The 27,080-nt window shown below is 40.3% G+C and overlaps 1 protein-coding gene across 1 annotated transcript in view; it reads right to left on the reverse strand.

Annotated features, from left to right (window-relative positions):
• Window positions 1-11,731: 11,731 nt before the first annotated feature.
• Window positions 11,732-27,080, reverse strand: part of NOXY38 (tetratricopeptide repeat (TPR)-containing protein) — a 52,355-nt gene continuing 37,006 nt past the window's right edge. The window contains exons 7-28 of the mRNA XM_087662425.1: window positions 19,536-19,729; window positions 19,325-19,426; window positions 19,096-19,231; window positions 18,737-18,865; window positions 17,836-18,313; window positions 17,400-17,504; window positions 17,193-17,311; window positions 16,847-16,955; window positions 16,610-16,750; window positions 16,352-16,522; window positions 16,167-16,253; window positions 15,740-15,958; window positions 15,522-15,626; window positions 15,325-15,393; window positions 15,049-15,207; window positions 14,623-14,679; window positions 14,480-14,520; window positions 14,275-14,394; window positions 13,853-14,162; window positions 13,409-13,516; window positions 13,273-13,329; window positions 11,732-13,187 (exon numbers count right to left, since the gene is read on the reverse strand). Coding sequence (XP_087518551.1) covers window positions 12,651-13,187; window positions 13,273-13,329; window positions 13,409-13,516; window positions 13,853-14,162; window positions 14,275-14,394; window positions 14,480-14,520; window positions 14,623-14,679; window positions 15,049-15,207; window positions 15,325-15,393; window positions 15,522-15,626; window positions 15,740-15,958; window positions 16,167-16,253; window positions 16,352-16,522; window positions 16,610-16,750; window positions 16,847-16,955; window positions 17,193-17,311; window positions 17,400-17,504; window positions 17,836-18,313; window positions 18,737-18,865; window positions 19,096-19,231; window positions 19,325-19,426; window positions 19,536-19,729 — 3,553 coding nt within the window. The 3' untranslated portion in view covers window positions 11,732-12,650. The remainder of the gene's footprint in view (window positions 13,188-13,272; window positions 13,330-13,408; window positions 13,517-13,852; window positions 14,163-14,274; window positions 14,395-14,479; window positions 14,521-14,622; window positions 14,680-15,048; window positions 15,208-15,324; window positions 15,394-15,521; window positions 15,627-15,739; window positions 15,959-16,166; window positions 16,254-16,351; window positions 16,523-16,609; window positions 16,751-16,846; window positions 16,956-17,192; window positions 17,312-17,399; window positions 17,505-17,835; window positions 18,314-18,736; window positions 18,866-19,095; window positions 19,232-19,324; window positions 19,427-19,535; window positions 19,730-27,080) is intronic.

Genomic DNA, 27,080 nt, shown 5'->3' on the forward strand with positions numbered 1-27,080 from the left:
TCTTCCATGCGAAGACGAAACACATTGAGGTGAGGTATCACTTCATACGTGGGGTCGTTGAGGACAAGTCTGTTGATCTTGTCAAGATCTCGACTAACCAGAATCCTGCAGATCTGCTCACGAAAAGCCTCTCTACAGAGCGCTTTGCCTTCCTCGGGAGGTTGATGGGCGTGGGATGATATGACGTCTTTCCTCATCCTGTTGTACATGTGTACATGTTGTACTGTCTTTTTTCTTTTTCTTTTCACTCCTCACTAGGGCAGATTCGCCTTTAAGTGGGAGGTTGTTGGGGGTAAAGGCGCCTCTGCCTAGCCGCCCGTGTATTACTACACTAATAGTCACCGCCACTACACACTGCAGTTGGCGGGCGTCAATCACCGTCACTTTATTATTTATTCTTTTAGTGACAGTTTGAATAAAGGAAGGCCCGATCACACATTGTGACTGTTGGAGTTCCCATTTCTTGTCTCTCTCTTTCTTGCTCTTTCTCTCCCGCCATAGCTCTCGAGTCCAAGCTTCGATCTGTCTCTCCCTTTCACGAGCTAGCCTGATTAGGTACAAGTGGTGTCATGTGTAAAGATTAGCACAAATGCAAGTGCCTTATCAAGTGAGGCTAAGTTGTTGGGCATGATTATGCCTAGAGTAGGTGAGGCAATGTGCTTGGCTATGTGCTTAATGGTAGGAAGGGGCAACAACAATTTCATAATTGTAATTGGTCCCCCCCTCTCTCTCTCCCTTTTTATCACAAGAGAAGACAACCATGTTCACAGTCTCCATGATGGACCAAAGAGTAATTTTTGTGACAGATATGGGAGCATATGGAGCAACCATTAGTCATGATATTATGCGAACAAAGAGCTCAATTCCACATGATGTCATTAGAGTAATGATGGGGGCAACACCTATGGTGATTGAGGCCCTCCTCCGGGTCATGAATTTCTTGCATAGGTTATGGGAGTTGCCTAGAAGAGATACACATAACTAGCACTTGCTTTATCTAGATAGTTAGTAGTGAAGGGTGACAAACATTCAACGTATGTTCAAATGGGTATATGGATGAGTTTGCATGGTCTGTAGATTGACAAATCACCCCCTATGATTAGAATGTGGATTTCCCTACACTTGAGCTTAGTCGGTCATTGCTAAACCATGTGATCATAGCAAACATATTGAGATTAGATACAAAGATGACTTAGGTTAGACTCATTTTCTTAGATGACATGAGGATGGTATAGTATCGATCTATTTCCAACTCTCTAAAGATGGTTTCATCACCCAACCAACCTATATGGATACTTACTACCACATGGGTTACGTACAGTATTAGGCAAATCCACACCTCAACACGTCACTTAAGGATTAAGACAAGTATATGGGAGGGTATGGAAATTGAGTACCACATGTGCCAACTTTGTGGCAAAGAGCTAGAGAGACTAAGGAGCATTACACCCATCGATGCACAATATATTATGATATTCGAGGTAGATACCATTGTTTGTTTTGAGAGGTTTATTGCTCTTTGTGTGAAAGGTGATGCAATTTGAGGATCAAAGATTCTGGGATTTTTTATTTTGGACCTTCAAAGGTGCAAAGTTGCTATTCTATGGAATAGAAACCCACACACCAAGCATGATTAGACAAAGGACTTTCATTGATAGATAGCCAATGAGGCCAATTCATAGAGAAGCTTCACTTTTATGGGGGTATTTCCTTGGATAGAGCACCGTCACTTAATTAAGGGAGACACTCATGCCCACCTAGAAGGAGGCCCAAACACCCTTATCTTAGACAAATCAGAGTTGTCATTGAGCACCATAGAAGACATATATCAAGGCACCTCGACCATAGAGAGCTACATTTCTACTTGAGGGAGGTAATTCATTGAGGAACAAAACATTTCTATATTTCTTTTTCTTCTTTCTTGGTAGTATCACTACATCTGCACCATAGATATATTCTTACAATGTATATCACCTAGCATCTAATCTCATAGACATAGCTTTTTATCTTTTAAGATGAGAGATACATTTCTTTGTATGTTTTGTTGTAGCCTCATAGGTCACATTGGCCTCTTAGAGACATTAATACTCTCTCTCTCTCTCTCTCTCTCTCTCTCTCTCTCTCTCTCTCTCTCTCTCTCTCTCTCTCTCTCTCTCTCTCTCTCTCTCTCTCTCTCTCTCTCTCAACAAGTGGACAAGTAGTCAATAAGGCAAGTAGAGAAGCTAGTAAGTGAGAAAACCAATTGGCAACCAAAGTCATTGTAGGATAGCAAAATTGGAAAAGGAAAGCAAGGTCAATTGTCATATCTAAGATGGCATATGTGTTGATGGAGTCAAGCTTAGCAACATTAGTTGTCAAAGTCAAGGTACAGTAGGAGAATCTCTCTATGATGGGAGATAAGGTTAAGGATGTGTGTGTGTGTGTGTGTGTGTGTGTGTGTGTGTGTGTGTGTGTGTGTGTATGTGTGTGTGTGTGTGTGTGTGTGTGTGTGTGTGTGTGTGTGTGTGTGTGTGTGTGTGTGTGTGTGTGTGTGTGTGTGTGTGTGTGTGTGTGTGTGTGTGTGTGTGTGTGTGTGTGTGTGTGTGTGTGTGTGTGTGTGTGTGTGTGTGTGTGTGTGTGTGTGTGTGTGTGTGTGTGTGTGTGTGTGTGTGTGTGTGTGTGTGTGTGTGTGTGTGTGTGTGTGTGTGTGTGTGTGTGTGTGTGTGTGTGTGTGTGTGTGTGTGTGTTAGCTACAAGGTTTGGAAAGGGTCTACCACACCCTACAAGGCTAGGCCTATTTGTCATATGACCTAGCATTTAGACATGCTAGGTGGCAAGAACTAGTCATGAAGTTGGAGAAATTCATTTGGATAGGGTAAGCATGCAAGATTGTTTAATCGACGTTTTAGGCATAGAGAGGTTCAAAAAACTTTTTGCATGAGAAAAATATGACCACAATTACCCAACGTTGAAATTCTAAGACTTCCAAAAAGTGAGGGAGATAGCATTTGAACCATCGATCTCTCAAATATCAAGCAAGTTGCTTCCTAGCAATCCAATCATTTATTGACAAATAGCATTTGCACCATTGATCTCTAAGATATCAAGCAAGTTGCTTCCTAGAAATCCAGAAAGTGAGGGAGAGAACATTTAAACCATCGATCTTTGAGATCTCAAGCAGGTTGCTTCCTAGCAATCCAATCATTTATTGACATATGGCAAAGGCATTTCAAATAATATTAACTATGTCCAGACATGTCTAAAAGGTTGATAATCCTTATCTTTTGAAGAATGGCCTCCTCTTTTGGAGGAGTGTATAACCGGCCTAAAAGGCTAATAAATATTATATTTTGAAGAATGGCTTGCCGTCCAAAGGAATGTATGATTGGCTTATTATTATTCTTTAAGATGCTTGATTCTTCACATGTAATCTTCTTTGCAATCTTGTAATTACCACCTTCCCCTTTATAGAGAGAGATATATATAGGCAGTCTAGCAATCTACTAAAAGGGCAAAAGGTAGGAGGGATGAAGTTGCCAATATAGAGCGATGGGAGTACATGTATGGTACACAAGAGATGGAAATATCTTTTTGCCTTCCACGAAACATTTTGTTAATTTTTCATAGGTTGAAGCATGAATCCTGCTGTCAATCAACATAACTCACCCAACCATGGATAGTTGCACATCATGCCAACTCCTCCTCTCACCACACATGCCCCTGCCCTATGAAGGTCTAAATTAAGCATCATGTGCTTGAGCTATGGGGGGGGGGGGGGGGGGGAGAGAGAGAGAGAGAGAGAGAGAGAGAGAGAGAGAGAGAGAGAGAGAGAGAGAGAGAGAGAGAGAGAGAGAGAGAGAGAGAGAGAGAGAGAGAGAGAGAGAGAGAGAGAGAGAGAGAATAAGGGTGGTGGCCAGTTCTCTCAATACTATAATATGAATATCTAATGAATATCAATTAAATGAATTTTTGGTAGTCCATCAAGAGGTGATCAATGTAACTTTTGTTCAGAACTCCCTTGGAATAATCAAACTCTGTAATGTACACCTTCTTGAGCCTACTTACAAGAGAAGCTCCACCTCAACTACACAAGGATAGACCTGAAAAGTGACCTAAATTATTAGTATAGTCTTTTATCAACATTTTCTAGCGTTAGCTTGAGGCAACCACTCTACTATCACCCCTCAAATTGACACAAACCATTCCCACACTTGGTTTAAAGAGAGTGAGAAACAAAAGGGAGTGATACATGTCAACCCCTCTACCCATATGGTATAATCTAGATTTCAATCCCCCTAGAATGGCATTTATCATGATCTAGGATGACATGTTAGGATAGTTACTTTTCAACCCTTCCTAACTTATCCTAATCTAGTGTTTCAATTTTTTATGGAAGCCTCTTAGCTAATCAAGACCACCCTACCATAGGAAAGATTCGTCTAGAATCTCACATCCCATTTCCCTCAAGGAGTAGTTTTAGTTTTGAAATTATCCTAACACATTTTAATTTGACATATAATGCTAACTTTATTAATTAACCCATGAAATAGTATTGCTTCACATAAGTTTAAGCATTCACACCAATACAAGTGAAAATAGTCATTTTCAAAAATAAAATATTTATTTAGATTTATTATCTTTATTCTTGATTACAATAATTTTTCAATCCATCCATGTTAGGACTCTGTCAAAAGGCTTTAAAAACCACCTAGCTTGTTCTCAACTAGCATTGGGATGTTCAAGAGATCCATCCCAAACTCCTAGGAAGTAAGTTGATCCTAGAACACCTAAGGAATTAAAGCCATAGCCCCTTGGCTCCTTGGTGCCTTCTACCTAATGACAAGTCTCTACGAAGAGACCTCTTGTGTCTAGTGCGGGTCCATAGCATCTGGAGTAGTAATCCTACTCCTTGGTGAAGAGCTAGCATAACTAACCTTAGAGGGGGTCTAATGTGCACATCCAAGAATTAATTCATGATAGATAAGTTGTTTCTTAGAATCCATAAACAATTCAAACATTTGTTTCCATGTGATAAGCATTATGATAAGTACACATATACATGAGTGTTACTCTAAGCCCTGAGCCGACAAGCATAAGTTTTGGTTGTCTTAAGTCATGGTTTTGATATTGGATCTTAAGCTTGTTGATGAGACACCTTTCATTAATCTATTTTATCTCCAATCTAAGTAACAAGAGATGACACTTCTATTTCAAACATTGAAAGGCTTCCTTAAAAGACTTAAGTATAACCTAGTATCTTTTTGTTTCAATTTTGTCGAGATTCATTTTCTATCTAAGAATAAAATTCTCACCGAGATACTTTGCTAGATAGTTTGCAAGAGTCTATGTTTTTCTAACCCTTGCTAGCTTAATAGATCAATCTCTATCTACTAATTAACTTCATGAGATAATTAGGATAGTTACGAACCAATGTCCCTATTTAACTTTCTTTGAGTTTTTATCGAATGAAGAATTCCTTTCAAAGGATGGGAGTTAACTCTAATTTTTGCAAATTCTCTTATACTTTACCTAATCAATCATTTAACCATTGCAATATAAACATCCAACTTATTTAGAATTTTCTAACCATGGACTAGGTACTATCATGGGAGGGGTTATTCCTATAGGGACTTTCCTCCTAAGAGCCTTTGTTTTTGTCCACCTACTTAGACTCTCTCTTAAGTTGTCCACAAGGATCCTCGAACTCAAGTAGTTGTGTCCTAGTTCATTATCGTTTTCTAACCAATATTTCTATACATTTTATTTCTCGTCTAGCTTTGACATTCCTTTGTATTGGGACCATCTTGCACACATTAATTCTCCTACCACGTTGCTTGACTTGCTTCTCCTATGGGTCTTTGTTGGTCTTCTTAAGCTTGTATATCATGAGTCACATCTTATTGAGGCAAGAGGATAAGCTCAAAGGAAATATAGACTTGGTTAAGAAGAGAGTCTTGGCTTATAGGGAGTGAGCTTCGGCTAAGAAGAGAGTCTTGGCTTATAAGAGGTGATGCTAGATCAAAGATTTATCTGTCCTTGGGTAGATTTTGAGATGTGACAAGGGTAGGAATGGAGAGGGAGTTGGTATAGATAGTTGGGAAGTTATAAGGATTAATTTGAAAGTAGATGAATGGAGTAAGGACAATGATTTTGTGGAGGTGAGGAGATCCGCAAGTAAGTCAATCCTCTAAGATTTGGATACCAACCTCTTCTCCTCTCTCTCTCTCTCACTCTCTCTCTCTCTCTCTCTCTCTCTCTCTCTCTCTCTCTCTCTCTCTCTCTCTCTCTCTCTCTCTCTCTCTCTCTCTCTCTCTCTCTCTCTCTCTCTCTCTCTCTCTCTCTCTCTCTCTCTCTCTCTCTCTCTCATCATATAAAAATTGTGTAGCACAACAAAGAGAATCTGGGCAAGGAGTAGGAAATACATAGCAAATAGAATAAAAACTTCTTTAATTCCAAACAAAGGGATATAAAGATGGCTCTATCCACCCATGCACTTCCACTTTGAAGCTTAGATGGCGATCTAGAAAGATAATCGGCGAAGAGCTTAAGGCTGGCTAAAAGAGCTCACATTGGGTAAAAGATAGATTGATGATGGCTTTGGAGGTCTCTTCCTTATATAGCCTAAGAAGATAGTTTGGTTGGCCAATTCAACTATATTATGAATCTTCTCTAGTTGGTTGGGGAATATTTCCTTTACCATTGGGCTAAGGGCTATGCCCTCGGCATTGGACCCCCATCAGGGGGGCCGCTGCCCTTCCTAACACCCCCCAACTAGAGGTTTCCTGTGATGTCCCTAGACCCCGAAAATAGGGGTCCTTGATAACTCCCACACCTTGCAAATCGATACATTATGCCTCATGTTGCCACCAACATAACTACTCTATCTAACCCAAAGTCTAGGTCCACAAAGTTCACATTTTTGCCACCTGGATACATAGAGCTCACCTTACACATATGTTAGAATCCAATCAATTTGGGCTCACACACGGCTTCTCCTCATAATGGGAGTTTTACAACTTAGAGCACCATGGATCACCGATGGCAACTTATGAGGGTAGGACATTAAGTATATGTAACAACCCCCCCTCAATGTCCACCTACAAGTGAACTACATTCTTGGCCCAATGCAGAGTCTTTAAAGATGGACTCAAAGAAAATCCGTTGTAAAAGATTTGGTGAATATATATGCTCCATTCTCCTCCGTTTGGATAGTAGACAAAGTTCTACTATCCTTTCCTTGATCAAAATCACGTACATAGTGATATTGGATTTCAATGTGTTTGGTACATGCATGAAACACTAGATTTTTGGCAATGGCAATGCAACTCTAATCATCACAACTAAGCACTATTGAATCTTCATCTTGCACTCCTATATGCCACAAGATCCTCCTTAAACAGATGCTTCATATGCAACAAAACAAGCTACTCTACTTTGGTAGAAGATAATGCTTCTATTGGTTATAACATACTAATCCAAGAGAAGATTCCTAAATCCAAAGAGAAACAATATCAACAAATTTATTTCTTGGAATCACTGTCATCTGTCCAATTTAAGTCACAATTCCCTTCAAAGATTTGAGCACCTAGATCTTAGCTTTACACTAACTTTCTCAGGGTTTGTTTGAGAACCCACTCAAAACACCAACATAAAAACTAATATCTAGCCTAGTGTTGCACAAATAATGAGACTACTAAGCAACCTCCTATATCTCCCAAAGTCTGCTAGTGCTGATGCATCCTCAATGGATGACTTCCCATTTACCTCCATAGGTGTAGCTATCTCCTTGCATTCGGTCATGCTAAATGCTTTCAATATCTCCCTATTCTTATGAGTGGACCCTACAAGTATTGTGAGAATATTGGTCATTCTAGCAATTGGAGCAAATGATTCTTGAAAATCAAATCATTCAACCTGTGAAATTTTTGTTGCAACTAATTTAGCTTTGTACTTTTCTAAGCTACCATCAGCCTTGTACTTACATTCAAAACCCAATTGGTGCCAATAATCTTACTAATTTTTACCAAACCACTAGCTCCCAAGTGTCATTCTTCATTCTGTTAACATACTCAGCTTCCATAGCTACTCTTCATGCAAGATCACCAAGTGCTTCTTCCAAGTCCACTAGCTCCTTTCCTTCTCTCAATAATCTTAGCCACATCAAGGTCGCCTTATGTGAGCAGAAGTCTTTCTTTGCTCCTCTATTATTTGAGACCTTCTTGGTCCATCTGCCATTTCCTCAACACTTGTAGGCATAAGATTACTATGATCATAGAGTTGCTTCGCCCGTCCTGGCAATGGCTTTTTCGGTGGCATGATTATAGATTGGTGAACTTTCTCCTTATCATCCAAAGACTATTTTTCCTCCTCCTTAAGGATAGGGATAGCTCTTAAGGCAGGTTCACAATGGACCGCTTCTTTGCTTGATGATAAAGTGGAAGAACTTGCATTCTTCTCCTCCACTATATGTGGGTCCTTGAACACTACATCATGGCTCACTGTGATCTTCTTTGCCTCTTGGTCATACAATTTGTAAGCCTTTTGCTTATCACTATAACCCAAGAAGATAGATTTGGTGTTTTTTTGTTTTAATTTTTTCATCTTATCCTTTGGAGCATGTGTATAGCATTCACATCCAAAAGTTATAGACCTCATGAGAAGTTTTGCCATTAAGGATCTTTTTCTAACTTTGATTGAGAATATAAACTGCAATCTAAATAGCTTTCATCCAAAATTGCTTAGGCAATCCCTTGCCCTTAAGCATGCACCTTTCCATTTCCACAACAGTGCGATTTTGGCATTCAACAACACCATTCTACTAAGTTGTATAAGGCACTTAATTTCTTTGCTCTTGCAAAAATCTTCAAACTCATTTGAGTTAAAATCATCACCACTATCAATTCTAAACTTTTTCATACTTTTCCCTTATTCTCAACAAGTTTTAGTCATTCTTTAAACTTACCAAAAACTTGAGCCTTTTCACAAAGAAAGTACGCTCACATTTTCTTATTGTAGTTGCCGACAATAATTGAGCATTATCACAAAGGAAGTACACCCACATCTTCCTACTATAGTTGTCAACATTTAACATAAAATAAGATCCCCCCAAGAATTGTGTTGGCATTTTACTGCACAAGTCAACGTACACCCAATAGTCTATATTGATTGTAGGCGATGTGTCCTTTTATTCACATGAGCTACTCCCCATGCTAGTCTCCATGGCCACTATAGCTTTGTTGACCATAAGGTCTAGAGCTTTTGTTCTTCTATAGCCTCAACTTCTTCTTTTGCCTTATCCAGTGGTAAAGACTTTGGGTCAGGGGCATCTTTCAGCAACCCTCCCACCTACTCTTGAGCACTCACTATAAACTAGAGGGAGATCCTCACCTTCACTAAGCACCAACACAAAGGTAGCCATCCAAGAGAGAAAGTCAATGTCATGTTGATCAATTTTGTATACCCTCACCTACCCAACAATGAGCTTCTTAAAATAGGTGGGGGTGAGAGTTTTACAATGATGGCATGGTCATTTGCAAAAGGCCACCATGATGTTGATGTATTTAAGTCACAGGGCACCCAATCCTTGTTAGGATCCTCAAAGACCATAGTGTAATCTCAAAGGTAGGTAATCATGTATTCAATAGAGTGTTGCGAGTGTGAAACATGCCACAAGATGGTATCATAATAAATGATGTTGGGACAAAAGACCTAGTACATATCAAATTTCCCTACGAAGGCTGTGCCTTGGAGAAATTGGATGAAGTTGGCAAAGTATGATCCATTGAGAGGCGGAATAGGAGGCAAGTGGAATGAGTGTTTAGAATAGTAGTGGTTAGAGAGTCAGATAGGAAAAATGAGGTACCTTACAAAATGGTTGAGAATGCTTCAAAGATTATCAAAGATTAAAGAGTATCTACTAAGAATAGAGCAATTTGTGTAATTTAGACATCAAATAGGGACCAAACTGAATTTCCAAATTTGCCTCTTGAGTTGAAATAGATGCATACACAAATTGGGTCTTTTACACTTGCATGGAAGTCACTCTGGTAGATGAGCAACCCTTCTCAAATCTACTATAATTTCTTAGATTTCCAACAAATCCCCTTATTGCATGGTTGAGATTCGATAGCACACATGCACTAAAAGGAAGCTAGGGCTTGTGATATGATATCACAAAGACACACGAACAAAAGATGAGCAATGAAGTGTTGAACCATCAACATGAGACAGAATACAAGAGTATAAGGCACAATGCTCTCCAATGTGGCCTCCATACAATGCTTTGAGAGAGAGAGAGAGAGAGAGAGAGAGAGAGAGAGAGAGATGTCACTAAGCATTGAAAGGGAGTTTGCTTTCGCTTAGTGAGAGATGGTGAAGTGAGTTAATGAAATCTTCAATGTTTAGTGAGAATTAAGGGAACTCCCAAGGTAGGAGCAAATTGTTAAAGTCAAATCTCATGTTCATGTCACATGGCTTATTTTCACAAGCCAGAGACTGTCAATTATGTTCATGAAAAGAAAACCAAACCCATCTTAACTTTATCATAGTCCATCACACTTTCTAGTACTTTGGAAAAAGTCATGGTCAGATTCCTCAAGTTTAAAATATAACTATTGTTGCTTTATGAGTTGTTCTTTGGAGATGATTCTCCATGAGAAGATTACAAACATATCTAAGCCTTAACAATTAAGGCCTCCATGGCATAGATCATTAAGGCTACCATGGTAACTCTAATACTTTTGGATTTGTCTTTTAAAACCATGGACATAATAATGGGACTTTTGTGTATTGAACTCTTTTACAATGGCTTCATCAAAGTTTCACAAACGATCGTTTTAGGCTTATTTCCTACATCTTAGATTTATTACTCTACATTCTTATCTACATAACAAATGGATAGAATAAGGTACCTCATTATACAAGATGGTTCTACCCAAAGTGCATTCCTCAAGTCTTAAATCCCACCTCTGGATGCTAAGTCTATGTTAAAAGGGGCCTCCACCAATGAAGTTCAAACTTATTTGGTGACCCATCTTCTAGATATGTATGATTGAAGACATGGTTGGTTAATTTTTGGCTCGGCAATTCAATGATGCTACCTTACAGATGAGGATACAGACAATAGCTGATGTTGGAGGATGAAGCCCGACAATTACAGTAAACTATAACTGATGTTGGGATGATCTAGTATCATGCTACATCTGAGGATGTTGTACTTATTTTACTATTTTCTTGATTGAAATTTATCTCACATTACAACAAAAATACAATAAACAATACTGCATTAAGAAACAGAAAGCAATAGCAGCCGGCACAAAACTATTGTACTAGATATTTAGCTACATTTTCATTAGTGTTCACTTGTGCAGAACCACTTCAGCAGTTGGTTTCACAAGAGTCCTTCAAAATTCACTAAAATAGAGTCATTCAAAATTTTCACCAGGTTTTAGAGCTGTTCCTTTAACATTAGGAATGGACGCAACAAAATCAAGGTCAATGTAAGCATAGCTAAAGTATTGCTTAATAATACCCAACCAAAAACAAAATCATTCTATTTGCAAAAGTTTTTGCAAGAAAACCTGAGCCTCTTACACTGTCTGTAAAAGATGGCTTTTCGTAGCTCTTGCTAGGTTTCAGATAGCATTCCTAACATAATAGAAGGCTGTGGCACGACTATTAGCATAGTAGAAGGTTTCAGATAGCTGGTACTCCTGGACTTTTATGAGTTCTTCCTCCATATATAATATCCAAGTAGGAAAAGCACCAATACAAATACAAATCACCCTTCCAGTTCCAAGTGCACTTGTTCCAAGATTGATGCAATGTAAAGTAGAAATGCACCCGGACGTAGGAGTACAGATCATCCTTTGCAGTGCATGTTCTTATGCAAAGTAGATAGGCCATGCAAATCCAAAGAACGCTAAACATGATTTAAACTGGTTTTACAATCATTAGCTCAGTCATGAGACAGCTAAGCCTTTGATGAGAATTCCTTAAAAGCCACCATAGAGAATCCATCCCCCAGGATCCCAAGCTAGATAATAGAACAAATCAGTCTGGCTCAGCCTTTGTTGCACTCCTATTATCTTGGATCTATTATGTAGTCCACTACATACAATGAAGCAAAACACTATGTAATAAAGATTGAAATGAAACTGGAAAGAGTGAGTTTGCTAAAGAATAAAACAAATAGGTGAGGTCTTCGCAGAACTGCAGAAACTCAAATCTAAAACGGATACTTTTGCTCAATGGATAGAGAGATGCAGACTCTGGAAAAGAGTAACATTGATGATGCAGTGCAGTGTGAATATCCAATGCCAGGTTACATCTTCTACATCCCCGACTAGGTTTCACCATCTACAGACTTCACAACTACAAGTTCCCCATTTCCTATATTTTTCTGGAGCTTATGTATTATTCCGGCAGGGCCAGTCTTTCAATGGCACACCCAAGAAAAATAAGTGGAAAAAAAATGATGTACAAGGGAGGAAAACCTGCAAATTGCAGATCCCTTTCACTACTGTATTTTCTGCAAAAATGATGGAAGCCTAGTCCTTGCACCAGCTTCCTTGGAATGATCTACCAGAGGCTATCATGTTCCCAATCAAACAGTTCCAAAACTCTTTGACTCAAGGCTGCCTCGGATAATCCCACATGAAACTGCCATATACTTACTGAGAAGCACTTGGTGTTTTGACCTTTTGCTTCAACTTTCTTGCTCCTAGGCCTGTACCAAGCCCTTCAGGTGTCTGTTCTTTGGGCTCACTCTCACTCCTAGTTTCCACCACACCATTATTCACAACCACAGCCTCAGAGGAGGTTACACCGCCCATTTCATCTGGAGCTTTTGTCTCACTGCTAACAGTGGGTTCCTGTGCATCAATTTCAGAGCCTTTTGAAGGCCTGCTGGTGGCAACTTGATCTGCAGAGGCTTTACTTGTTACATTGTTGATTAAAGCAAGTAACTCCAGTCCAGTAGGTATTGCCTGGGCCTGTGTAGAACTTCCCTGAGAACGTGACTTGGCAGCTGCCCTTTTCCGGACCTCAGCAGCAGCACGAGCCCCACGTTCGTCCATACCTCTTGACCTAGGTAAACTCTCTCTCTCCCCAACTAGGGCAGCAGCAGCAGCAGCCTTATTGAGAGCACCTCGGGAAACACCACCACCACCAGCAGCTGCCTGAAATGCTTGTAGAAGATCTGGACGAGCCTACAACCAGGAGAAACCCTAAAATAATGAAGCATACTTGAGAGTTGAACTGTGAGTGGTCCCATCAAAATGCTAAGTCACAAACCTTCAAAACATCTGCTGCTTTTTGAGCTGCTGCCAAATTCACTGCTTGCTGTCCTTTCTGCTTTTTTGCCAAACATTTAGGAACAAAAAAAAAAAGCAAAATATTATGCTTGAAAAGTAAGTATTTGACATACAACCTCCATCTCACGCGTTTGAAATGTCTTCAGCCAGTTTGCTGAATCACGTGTCCTTGTATCCTCCTCACCCAATTGTTTGGCAAGTATGTTGTACGTACTTCGCTCATGCTGCTCAAGCATGAAACCTTTCATAAGTTCAAGCTTACAAAGCTGAACCAGTGACAATTACAGAAATGGAACCCTCTTTATCCAAATCAGGACTCATCTCCTTTCCTAATCTCTAACACAAACCTCTAATAGCATATGATAAGTTTGACAGAAACAAAAAACAATTCCATTATTGGCCCACCCTAGACTCATGTAAATATCTGTGTGGACGTTTGAGAAAAACAAAGAACAGAAGAAACCACAAACAAATGAGATAGGAGGTTGAAAGAATTACAAAAAATAACAACAGTGAAGACCCTGACTGTTAAAGCAGATGTGCTCATTCAGAAAGATCACCTGCAGAGATAGCTTGAATGCTCCGATGCAATTGAAGGCAATGGCAAGGGCATGATAACAAACAGCAGTCTGAATGTGGTCCTCCCCAAGAAGCCGCAAATTCTTTTGCAAAGCTTCTTGAAGGTATCTTAAAGCTACATTCATATTCCCAATATCCTGGTACATCATAGCTATGTTTATAAATGTTGCAGCAACATCTGGATGGTCCGGTCCACTGGATACATTAAGTAGCAACAGTGTGCGTGCCATGTGACGCAAGGCAAGCTCTGTCTGATTCAAACCGTGGTAGAACAGAGCCATGTTGCCATAGCTGCAAAGGTCCAACAAAGACACAGTTTTAATTTGAAAATGTGCGAAGAATACTCCCTGATCTTATGCAACTACACTATGAAACCTCAGAAAAAGTGGCGTTGTAAGGACACCTGTGTGCTGTGTCTGGATGATCCAAACCAAGACAACGTTCATTAATGATCAGTTCTTTATGTTGTTGCATGATGGCACCAGCCATATCTCCAGCATGGTAAAGTACCATGGCCAAGTACCTAAAGAATCAAGCCACACAACATATAGGGCAAACTGAAACTAAACCAAACACCAATAAAGTATTGTTCATAGTGATGCATTCACCTGCAGCAATTTGCAACTTCCCTGTGCATAGGCCCACACACCTGTATGGCTTGTTGCGTATGGTTAGTATAGTCTATGGAAATTTGTGTAAAGTAAATTGAAAGCTGTGCATGTCAAACAGTGGAAGACCTTATAAAGAATACCTGTTGAAGGATGCTGAAACCCTCTGTGAAGAGCTCATAGGCTTCATTAAGCTTGGCCTAAAATAAAATCAAGAAGTGAGCTCCTAACATAGTTCAAACATGGCACACCCACACAACCTCTTGTAAACACTTCTTCCAGAAGTTGAACCCATTACTATCTTGTTTCAAAACTTTATCAAAAATTAAGGGAAAGTATTATGAATCATATACATGTTTGACAGAATTTTTACTTAAGAACCCCACCTCAAAAGAGCAATACTTACCAAACAGGACAAACTGATTACTACCGTATATTGAGCAACCCAAAAGTTTTCAATCTCCTTAAAACTCAAGGTAGACCAGCCATCACACTCCCTCCCATAAACTAGCACCCTTCTGAAGGTTTGAGTGATGTTTTATGCACTAAAGCTAGAAAGATAGCAATACCTCTGCAAGCCTCAGTTTTCCACTCTCCAACAGATCACGAGCATCTGCACACATTGGTGCTGAGTGCTTCACAACTGCATGTAGATCCAGTATATCACTTATCTGAAAAGGAGCAGACTTGCTTAACTCATAGCTTCTAGCAGCAATTGTTACTCCAACCTGATTCGCACAGAACCTAGAGTTAGCTTTCACTGCCAACCTTCAAATCCAGAGAATTTTGGCAACCCACATACATCCAACACTTCTATAGATCATAAACAACAAACCCATTACCACCTTTTGACACAAGTTTCTAATGGTCGATATTTTACAAACTTTTGCCTTTACATCATCAGTCAGCTCAAACTGCACATGAGAATAGGATAACTGCATCAGGGTACAGCAAAAGCCTGGATGATCAATCAATGCTATTGCAGTCCAAAAGAAAACATGCATACTCAAGCTGAGCAAAACTGAAAAAATGTTCACTGTACCTGATATTTGAACTTTACTCCATCATGAATATCCTTCCACACCAAGTCAGAAGTGATGCAAAGATAAGAAGGACGACTTGCATCATCCTTTCCACCTCCAAGCTTCTAGAAAAGGCATCCAAGATCAATCAAATCAAGAAGTCGTGACAAAAATAGTAATGCCAGAGATCCTGCGAACTTCAACTGACAGATTAATGAATAAATATTTCAAGCCTTACTATGTCAGGACTTTCAGCAGATTTCTTGCCGTGTCCTTTATTCTTTTTCTTGCTCTTTTCTGAAGAGCCTGCTTTGGCAGAAGCTTTTGTGTTAGAATCTTCACCAGCCTTTTCCAGTTGTTCACCTGATCCTGCTGCTGAGTCCTGACCAATATAGCAGTTGAGGAAATGGGCAATGGCACCTCCTACATCATGATCTTGAGTCTCTCTAAGGATACCCTGCAAAGTGACATGATACAATTACCTAAGAATAGCTGTGTATCACATAGCATAGGCACAGTGAGGAGAAAGGAGTACCTCCAACCTCTAAAAACATGCCATGTACTCAAACTAAGACAGGTGGAAATTTCATTAGGAGGACAAGAGAGGGTACTACAAAATGAGACCTAACAGTCTGTTAAGCTTCACCCTACACTTACTCTCTCACCTTCAAAACATGCTTTGCAGTTCGTGTGACCATTTCCAAAACACAAAGGTCCCATATGTGTGGCAGTTTCTTAGATAGACTTGCCACCTACAAAATACAGATAATTCTTCAATGAGTAATGTCAGGCATAAAGCAGTTACTACACTCAATCACTAACTAAATAACAGTCAACTTATATCACTTACTTTGCCTAAGTATCTCATGTTTATCCCATGAGCATGCAGTGCCTCTGTCAAAGTCTGTCCATCCATAGGAGACACCTCCAGACTGCTGAGGTCTTGAACAAACTTGGGAAGGACAACATCAATCAAATACTTTCCAGCTCTTCTTACAGCTTCTTCATCAGCAGCTATTTCCTAAAAAAGTGGAAGCCCTTTTGTTAACCAAAAAGGAACTCCTCTGCCAGTCCATGCAAGAGCATATACACATATAAACATGAATACCTGAGGGTCACCAGCAAGTTTGAAATCCGTTAGGGCATTGGGGTTAAGGCGTATTGAAAGCAGCTCTTCTTGTAGGAGGCTCTTGTGATCGCCTTCCTCTTTCTCATCCACCTTCTCTTTCACTCTTCCTAATGCTTCTGTCTGCATGATTGTCACTACAGGAAGGCAGGTGAGGGACTGCTTTATGAGTCCAAAGACTTGTATATCCTTGTCGCAAAAGCAAGAACATCAACTCACTTGGCAGAACGCAGCTACCAGCTCAGGTCGCAGGACAGCATGCCTAGAACCTGGCCCTGTATAGTTCGAATCTCGAGGAGTTGTTCTCATGAGGTCTAAAATATAATGCCTGCAAGGACCACATACTCAGTGACAGACATAGCTTGACATTCAAAGATTTCCTAAAAAGATTATCAACCTAACAAGTCACATGTCATATGTCACAAACAGCAAGTTCAGTAAGCAGCATAGCTGCCGCCAGTAACCCAGGCATATGACTCTGCAACTAGAACTCCGATCTTAATTATAAGAACATCTTTCACTCAGCTGATCCACATGGTTACGGCACGTACGATGTCAGAGTTACCTGTCATCACTTCCAACAATACCCTTGCACTCTACAGGAGCAGCCATCTTCACCATATTTCCAGAACCATCAACAACTGTATGTTCTTTTACATGGAGTAGCTTCGAAGCTTCTAAAACCTGACAAATGCTCCAACAGTCAGGAACTAGACCTAACTAGAAGGCAGCAATACGGCACCATTTTGTCCAATTATAAACAGGTGATCACCTTCTCATGAAATTTGTCATTCCAAAATATTTTCTTGCCATTGTCAACAGATCCATACAATAAAGAGTCAGACTTGTCGCCTTGAAGAATACCGGGAATAATACTCTGAAGCAGGCCAAGAAGAATTTAAGATCTTCGCAATGAAGTTCAACATCGTTATCAACTTTCAAGAGAGGCTTTACAAATCGCATAAGTCAAGTAACAGGACAAGCATCATATCTGTGTTCAGATCTCATTCCTAATGGTCAAAAAGCTGGGCAAATATCAAAGTTTTTTCAAGGTCTCATGCCAAAATAGGAGTTCCCACCATGCACAGAGTACATGGTAACTAAGGCTTTTTTAAGAAACACTTACGGCACAATGGAACTTTGCAATTTTAGAAAATAAATATACTCACACCTACATCAATTGAAGACTTTGCAGATTTTCACTTCACCTGAGCAACAATTCTGTGACCCCTGTAATCCACAATAGCCATTGCCAGAGTATAAAGCCCTGTTATATCTGCATTATTGTAAGCCTTCGTCCCTTTCAGATCATTGTTGGCAGAAGCATACGTAGCTTGCTCACTTTCTACAACTTGGAGGGATGCACTTTCATCAATTGTTGAATCTTCACCACCTTTAGAAGACTCTTTAGGTTGATCCAGTTTATTGTCGAGAGAACTCAGCCCTGATACAGCAGCATCACATGCATCTTTGTCCCCCTCCACAGGCTCCTGAGCTCCGCTTTCAACAGACTGTTCTATTGATCCTGCTTCCAACACAGGTTTCGGTTCCAACTCAGACACAGGTTGGCCATTACTTTTCCCATCATTGCTTTCAGTCGGCTTGGCTCCTTGCTCATGCATTTGTTGCATCAGTGTGAGGTCCCCATCAACAGCAAAACTGAAAAAGATGTTGTTGTGGACATACCTTTAAAGCAGACATGAGAAATAAAAGTAAGTCTTTTGAATTATCAATGGAGTACTTGAAACTGTCAATACAGGTGTAGAATGAAAAGAATCATTCAAGGACTAGAAGAGGTGTGCAGAAGCAGCAGGCAGAGTCCCATTAAATAGCTTTAAAAACTTAAAAAGAACCACAGTGAAGCTCCTACCTACCTTCCAGGCACATACAACATGACAATATCCTCTGAACCATACATGATCCATATGATATGTGCCTTATGGCCTTAATAGAAGTACAGACCTTACAGAAAAACACCTCACCTTGATGCACCAGTTAAAAAGAATATTCCACACTTTAAACCTGAATCCATAGCAATCTCTCTTTCATCATCACTCAAAAAGGCACCTACGCTTATGGCACAAATGCCTTGTGAGAAATGGGCATTACATGTGAAATCGCTCTGGATCAGTCGGATTTATTGGAGGGATACATCGTCCAATCACTCCCTTTGCACCCTTCACTGCAGCATCTACAAAGTCACAGTTCACCTTGTAAAGTGCTCGATCGCGCATAATCCTATGAAGAAAAACACAAGCGTGGACAAACGAATGATTAGAAGAGGCAGAAATCATACACTTAGTCAAGGTTTTACAGGAGAACTTGCATCACTTCAAGTACTCATGGTCCACCCAATCGACCTTTGCTTCAAATAAAGAGACCAGATGCATTCAGGGATATTCATTGTTTGACAAAATAAAAATCTCAAAGTTTCCAGACATAAGACAATTTATTCTCCAGGACAATACCTGTCCTGTAGAGTTTTTCGAGGAAACTCCCTGCAGGATTGCAATTCTTCATTCCAATCCCTTTGCATACCTATGGTCTCTGTCCCATAGGGGAGCATTAAAGCATCCTCAGCTCGTGCAACATCCCTCTTATGAGCTAGCACAAACATAGTGCATAGGTTGTAAAAGTTTCCATGACCATTTGAATATCAGATTCCCACTATACCACAGAAGTGCTTTAAAAACTTACGAGGAGGAGGATATGGCCCCAGCCATGGATTTAATGGTAAAAGCCCAGGAACGTTTTCAAAAGGATGCCCTTGGGCTTTGCGCTCTAGTACATCTGAGAAACCTGCACGCATAAATTTTCACATATGATTCTGGGTCATATTGATATTGATAAGCTTGGCATATGCAAAACAAAAGAGACTACAGTAGAGCAAGAATGTTCAACCAAAGACCTTTGGAGAACTTTTCACTGAGTTGATGCAGAAGGCCCACTAAAGTCGTGGCTTGCCGCAAAGAATTGGACATGCGAGGGTCAAGTATGCTGCCAGAACTTGCATTGACAAAGAATCCTTTGGTATGAGCAGTCACACAGAAGTTTTTGCCTTCCAAAGTATGGATGTCAAGATATATTAGATCTCCAAGCAGCCTGTATATCAGTGTGCAAACAAATCCAAATCAAATAGCAACAGAAATAAGACTGAAGTTGATCTATTCAGCTATTAAGTGAATGACATGAAGACTGAAGTGCATCTTTCTCGAAGGAAGGACCAGAATGTGAAGATTTAAGGTTCAGTGTGCAAACAAATCCAAATCAAATAGCAACAGAAATAAGACTGAAGTTGATCTATTCAGCTACTAAGTGAATGACATGAAGACTGAGGTGCATCTTTCTCAAAGGAAGGATGAGAATGTGAAGATTTAAGGTCAATGTACAATCAATCAAGGTGTGCTTATCTATCCAAACAAAGTCAACAGAGTAATGAAAATTTTGGGGGCTCAATACAGGACAGCTTGACTGATCACATTTACTATCCTGTCAAGTTTTCCTTAAAGAAGGAAATACATGTACATGGATGAAGAATGTTTATTAAACTAGCTGGCCAAGCCTTCAAACCAAGATATGCTTATTGATCCACATAAGCATTCAAACTTCAAAAGAGTGTGTGATTAATCAAACTCCCACCTGCAGAAAAGTTTTGGGTTCAATTGTTGGACAATTCCTGGTTGATCACATTTCCTATTCTGTCAAGTTTCTTTTAAAAAGGGAGATTAATGTATCCGGAAGAAGAATCTGCATTCAATAGCTGGTTAAACCTTCAAACCACGATATGCTCATTGATCCAAATAAACATTCAACGAATGTGTGACTGTTGAAGTCCCCCATCCCCAACACTGTTGCTTGCTGCCAATGCCATCTCACATCCTGTGCCCCCTGTCCTTAAACATCGTTTCAGGAAATGATGAAACAGACCGAAACGTTTCAGTCCCAAAAACAGCCATTTCAGGATAGTTTCCACCTGTTCTCCTCAGGTCTTCATGCTCTTTTACTTTCTGCTCACTCTCTTTAGCTATTGTTCACTTCTCTTGCTGCAAATCTACTGCCGTCTACAGTCCTTAAACCCTGAATCCCTCATCCTTCAACTCCCTAATCTTTTTCTCTGCCTATCCACAGTATCCATAGCTGTTTCCCCTCAGATTTGCAATCATTTTTCATTTTTTGCAGCAAGCTATCGCTCTCCTCTCTTCACCGTTCATTGTCCACACCCATTTAGAGCTAGTTTTCCCCTCTTTTGCTGCTGTTCCTCTATATTTCCAGCAAGGTACAGCCATGGTGGTGGACACTCTTTTTAAGTCTATATGACATAATACAAGTCTATGACTATTGACATCATCATTCCATGGTGCAAAGGTTCAAGTTACACACAATATTACCCCTTCATATATGTATAATATTAAACATTCCTAGAAATTGACATAAAATCTGTTTCCTTGTTTCACCATTTCAGACTCAGGCTGAAACTCGATTTCGCGACTCCAAAACCTGTTTCCATTTTCCCACTCGCAAACTCTAGGCAACTATGCCCCTAGCACTGCCCTCACACCCCCCCTGCAACCCTCTGCACCCCCTATGCCTCCTACCCCACCTTGCACCATTGCTGCCCACCTGCTTGCTACCTGCTTTTTGCTGCCAGCCTTGCCAGACGCCCAGCTGCCGCCTGCCTGCCTGACTGCTCGCCGCAGCCTGCTTACCTGGCATGCTGCTGTCCTGTGCTCACTGTGCCTGGCTCAGGGCATGCTGTCAGTAGCCTGCTGCCAGCAGCTGACACAGCCACACCCCTCCTCTCCTACCTGCTGCCCCCCTTTCGTTAGTCTCTTCTGCTGCTCCCTTCCTTTGCAGCAACATTCCACCAGATTCAATTGGCCAGCAGCTTGCACAAGTGGTCCAACAAGAAATGCACACAATGGCAACCTCTGATGACTGATCCAACAAGGGCAAAGCCACTGATATCACCCAGTCATGCACCTTGCACATGGTCTTATGCAAGGAACAGCTTCAAACAGTTCATGCCATGGAGGAGTTGGAGGAGACATTGATCTTTGGACAGGTTGTAGGCAACTCCCCTTTCCAAACATAGCTATGAGATTGGCTATTCTGATAGGCATGATATCCTTAAGGCTCACCTCTGAACTCCATGGATGCTGCGCAACAGCTCATCACCAGTTCTGCTGCAATGTCTGTGAAGTGGGTTATCTATGGTGCCATGGTACAGCAGCCTTACTCTCTCTACCTTTGGATCTCATCGCAGGTTCCCGTGGCATCCTATCACAATCCTCTTTCCAAGCCCGGCCATAGGGTTGCCCACTGCCGGAGAACTTCAACCCTGTTTGGCACTGTCCTTCCAGCATCTTTCACAAACGCAGTGACAGGTATGGGAGTACCACAGGTTTGTGTTGCAAATGTCAAGAAAAAAGCCCAAACGTATTCAAGACTGAAGATGGGAAATCGGTCATTAACCAACAGATCAACATAGGGCAGCATGGATGGTGCCTCATGCTAGGGTGGATGGTCTGAGACACGTTGGTGGTCGTCCACAACTAAGTGACAAAGCATGTTCCCTAGTGGCTAGCAGGTTGGGGTGGGGTTGTTCTTAGAGTAGTGGCCCAAGTGCATGATGGGCATTAATTGGAGGTCTAGTGCAAAGTTTCCTCACCTAAGCATTCACCACACAGCAGTGGTGTCTGCCCTTAGAGATGAAGGAGTGGCTGCGCTCAACAGGCTGTTCAATACTACCTGTTGACTGAGGCTTGATTCACTGCTTGGCTGCTGAAGACACGCTTTGGAATTGAAGGGGCAAACATCACCCTCGTACTATGGCCACAAGGGAGTATGGGGGAGTGTTGCTCACCTTCTAGACTGTTATATTAACAAGGTAAATTACGGGAAACAGGCACAAGGGATGACCGTCCGGGGCCTTGGGCGCCCGAACGGGGTTTAGGGGAGCCTAGAATTAAAGAGAGTCCACGAATAGTAGGACTCACCAAGAAGTGACGGCTGGCAATCGGATCACGATGGGGAGTTGCTAGCAATTAACTAGGCAAGGCTGGGAGGAAAAAAACGTATCTCGTGCCCCTATTGAGAATAGGATTGTGTGGTCTTCCGTTCTCCTCATCATATTACCTCCTTTCTTCATTGAATCGCCATCACGACTACAACATTGGTATCAGAGCCACTGCTGGAGCCGTTGGGTCCTGTTTCAGCCAGCGGGTCCTGATTTCGTCAGTTATTCACGAAGTTTTTTTTTTCGGCATCGTAAAGCGTGAGAGTCATGCGACTAAGGCGTGACGGTCAGGCAACTAAGGCGAGGGTCAGGCGACTTGACGGACACGTCACCCGTCATCCATTATAACTGGCCGAGGGAGACTATAGCATGAGACCGTACTCCACATGCCACACGTCATACATGACTGTTTTGGAGAACAGTAATACAACGGCAGTCAAACCCGTTACCAGCCGACTGAAGTCAGTCAGACCTGTTTCATACATAGAAGACGTACTGATGGTTCACGTGACCATTAAGAAGGGGGATATTTAGTCCCGCTCCTTACTAGCCCTTTCTGCCAATAAGCTTCATTTCCAGCGTGATTGGCTTAGTTTGGGAAGATAAATTATCCCTCACTCTTCGGGCTTATCAATAAAACCAACAACAGTTGCCCTGTCATTATAACCAGGGAAGTACTTTACTTTGTACGCAAATTTCTTATCTTTGCTTTCCAATTCCAGTGTATTAATGGCAGAAAAAGGGAGAGAGGAGTAATGGAAGGTTCTAGTTCTGGGGACCACCCTATGGTAGATCCCCATGAAACGGAGATGCAAGAAGAACAGTGGGAAGAATTCTTTGCCACACGATAACAATTTGATGATCTAATTGCTTGTGTGCAGGCACAGGGGGTTCAAATGGAATTTTTAACTCAAACACTCACCGAAATAAAATCTCAATTAACTTTATTACTAGAAAGGGATAAAAATAAGATAGAAACCTCCGATATCCCATCTTCATCTAAAGATTTAGATGTGACTATACGAGATCCTAAGGAACCCCACCATAAGTTGAGGGATAATCCAGTTCTAAAATATATGAAACCCCCTCAATTTCACGGGGAGGAAAAAGATAGAAATAAAGACACTATCTTTAATTTTCTCCAAAAATGGGAAGATTTACACAAACTTAAAAATACTCCACCACATCTCCAAGCACTGGAGGCCAATTTAACTTTGGGACGAAAGGCATATAAATGGTGGCGAACTTTAAAGGAGGCAAATAAAATACCTAAAACTTGGGCTCAATTTGAATCCGTCTTTTTGAAAGAATTCCTTCCTAAAAATGAAATGGAAAGAAATTGGAAAGATTGGGATTATGTCAGACAAAAGAGAAGACCCCTGCTGACGTATTTGGAGGAATATCGTGAGATAATCCTCAAATTGGAAGGAATAGATGAATTTCAAAAGACAAGAGGATTCATTAGGGGACTAGATAAGGCCTATAAAAAGGAAGTAAAAAGGAGTTCACCTAAGACGCTGGAAGAGACAATTAAATTTGCATTAATTAATGAAGATAGTACGCATCCAGGTACACTCACTAGTCTCACTGGTACAAAACCCAAGTCTAAGGAATTGGAAACCTCAAAATTTATGGGCAAATTTAAAAGAAAAATGCCATTTTTTAAGAGCAAGAAACAACCTTTTGAAAAGAAACAATATGTAAGGCCAAAGTTAAGTCTAGATGACTTTGATAAGGCCAAAAAATAAAAGTTATGTTCCAATTGCCTATCCCCTAACCATGTTGCTTGGAATTGCCCTCAAAGGAAAAAGGGGGAAGACAAAGGAAAGGATAAGGATAAGGGCAAGGGAAAAGAAAAACAAATCCATGTAGTGCAGACCCTAGAATTAAAGGGGCATGAAAGGTATAAATCTTTAGAGGTATTGCACAAGGATGTACAACACAAGTGTTGTATGTCAACTTCTACGTGGCAGCCTACCTTTGGGCCACATGATTTAGTTAGAGTGTATGGATTGATAGCTGGAAAGAGGGTTAGAGTCATGAATGATGACTCTACTATCCACAACTTCATAAATTATGCACTTGTCAAAAAATTAAAACTTCCCCAACAAAAGAGTAGGCATCAATATGTTGTTCGTATGATGCAAGGTCAAGATAATAAAATATGGGATACAATGGTATCCAATTTGGAAATTGAGATCCAAGGATATAAAGATAAACTTGATTTCCAAATTATGAATATGGAAAGAGCCAATATTGCTTTAGGGAGGGAGTGGCTATGGGGATTGGAACCATCCTTAAAACGTAGTTATCATCATAATACACTGGAATTTGAAAGAGATGGTAAGACTCTTGTGATTCAAGGTGAACATGAAATATCTGATAATCCTTTGTTGTGTTTCACTGAGGTTCAAAAGCTGATAAAGAAGGAAGCTTGTGAGATATATATGTTATGGTCTCTTCCTGTACAAAACACTTTTACTTTCTGTAATATAAAGCAACAATTTTCTTATGTTTGTGAGTTGAATGTAAATAATGAATTAGGTAGTTTGTTAGATGAATTTAAAGATGTGTTTCCTTCTAATTTACCAAGTGGCCTTCCACTAAATAGGGGTGATATAAATTACCCAATTGATACAAATAAAAATACACACCCTATTTCTAAACCACCGTATAAATTAAGTGAAACACAGCACCAAGAAGTTGAAAGACAAATTAAGGATTACCTTGATAAAGGGTTTATACAACCCAGTAATTCACCTTGGGCTTCGCCAATTTTATTAGTAAAGAAAAAAGATGGTTCTATGCGACTTTGTGTGGATTATAGAGCACTTAATAAAATAACGGTGAAGAATAAATTTCCTATGCCCAGAATGGAAGATCTTTTTGATCAATTACAAGGGGCAAAATTCTTCACAAAGATAGATTTAAGATCAGGCTATCACCAAGTAAGAATTAAGGCACAAGATGTTCCTAAGACAACATTTCATACTAGATAAGGATATTATGATTTTTTGGTGATGCCTTTTGGCCTCACTAATGCACCAGCTACCTTTATGAAGCTGATGAATAGTGTGTTACGGCCCTATCTAGAACATTTTGTAGTAGTCTTCTTGGATGATATCTTGATCTTTAGTAAATCAAGAGAAGAACATTTGAAACACTTACAGTTGGTATTCCAACTATTAAGAACACATTCCCTTTATGCGAAGAAAACTAAATGTGAATTCTTCGCACAAGAGATCAAATATTTAGAGCGTATTATCTCGAAAGAGGGAATCAAGATAGATCCAGAAAAAGTAAGGGCAATTATTGAATGGCCATCTCCAAGGAACTTGGAAGAGCTGCAGATCTTCCTAGGTTTATCTGGATTTTATCGTAGATTCATTCGAGATTATGCCAAAATAGCTGTTCCAATGACAGACCAACTTAAAGGGAAAGGAAAGAGCTTTAATTGGAAAACAGACCAAAATGAAAGTTTTCAAAAACTTAAGGTAGCTATTGCTACAGCTCCAGTACTATTAATTGTGGATCCCAATAAACCATTTGTGGTTGAAGCCGATGCCAGTGATAAGGCGATAGGCGCGGCCTTATTACAAGAAGCTCGAGCAGTTGCTTTTGAAAGCAAGAAATTAGACCGTGCAAAACAGAATTATTCTGTTTATGAGAGGGAGTTGTATGCAATAGTACATGCAATGAAGAAATGGAGGCACTATTTGTACGGTGCCAAACTTTTGATCTTGTCAGATCATGAAAGCATTAAGTGGCTTAATGACCAACCGGCTCTACAAGGACGTAAAGCCAGATGGGCCGAACTCCTCCAAGAGTTAGACTATGAGATAAGATATAGGAAAGGGAAGTATAATATAGTAGCTGATACACTCAGCAAAATGCCCATCATAAATGAATTGAGTTTTACTCAGTTCACTTCCGACATGCTTGAATCTTTAAAAGGGAAATGCCAAGTTGATCCAGCATATTCCAACATATGGGAAGCAATAAAAAATGGGGATCCAAATGAAAGTGCTTCTACTAAGGAAGGAATATCTGAGGATGTTCAACAAGGAAATGGAGCTTTGCTCTAAAGAGTGGTTATCATCAAATTAGGGTAATACCACAAGATGTACACAAAACTGCTTTCCGCACTTCATACAGTCTTTATGAATTCTTGGTGGTTCCTTTCAGATTAACCAATGCACCAACCACCTTTAATCGAATGATGGAGCGCATCTTTAGAGAGCATCGACAATATGTCGATACTTTCTTTGATGATATTCTTGTCTTTAGCAAGAATGAAGAGGAGCATAATCAGCACTTGGAGATTGTTCTACAACTACTTCAACAAAATCAACTCTTGGTAAATGGTAAAAAGAGTGAATTTTTCATACATAAAATAAATTACCTTAGGCATGTCATCTCTTTTTAAAAGATTCAGAT

Source organism: Lygodium microphyllum, chromosome 22 (genome assembly GCF_053477565.2).
Source record: "Lygodium microphyllum isolate KBCC chromosome 22, Lygodium_microphyllum_v1.1.10, whole genome shotgun sequence".
In the NCBI taxonomy this organism is placed as follows: Eukaryota; Viridiplantae; Streptophyta; class Polypodiopsida; order Schizaeales; family Lygodiaceae; genus Lygodium; species Lygodium microphyllum.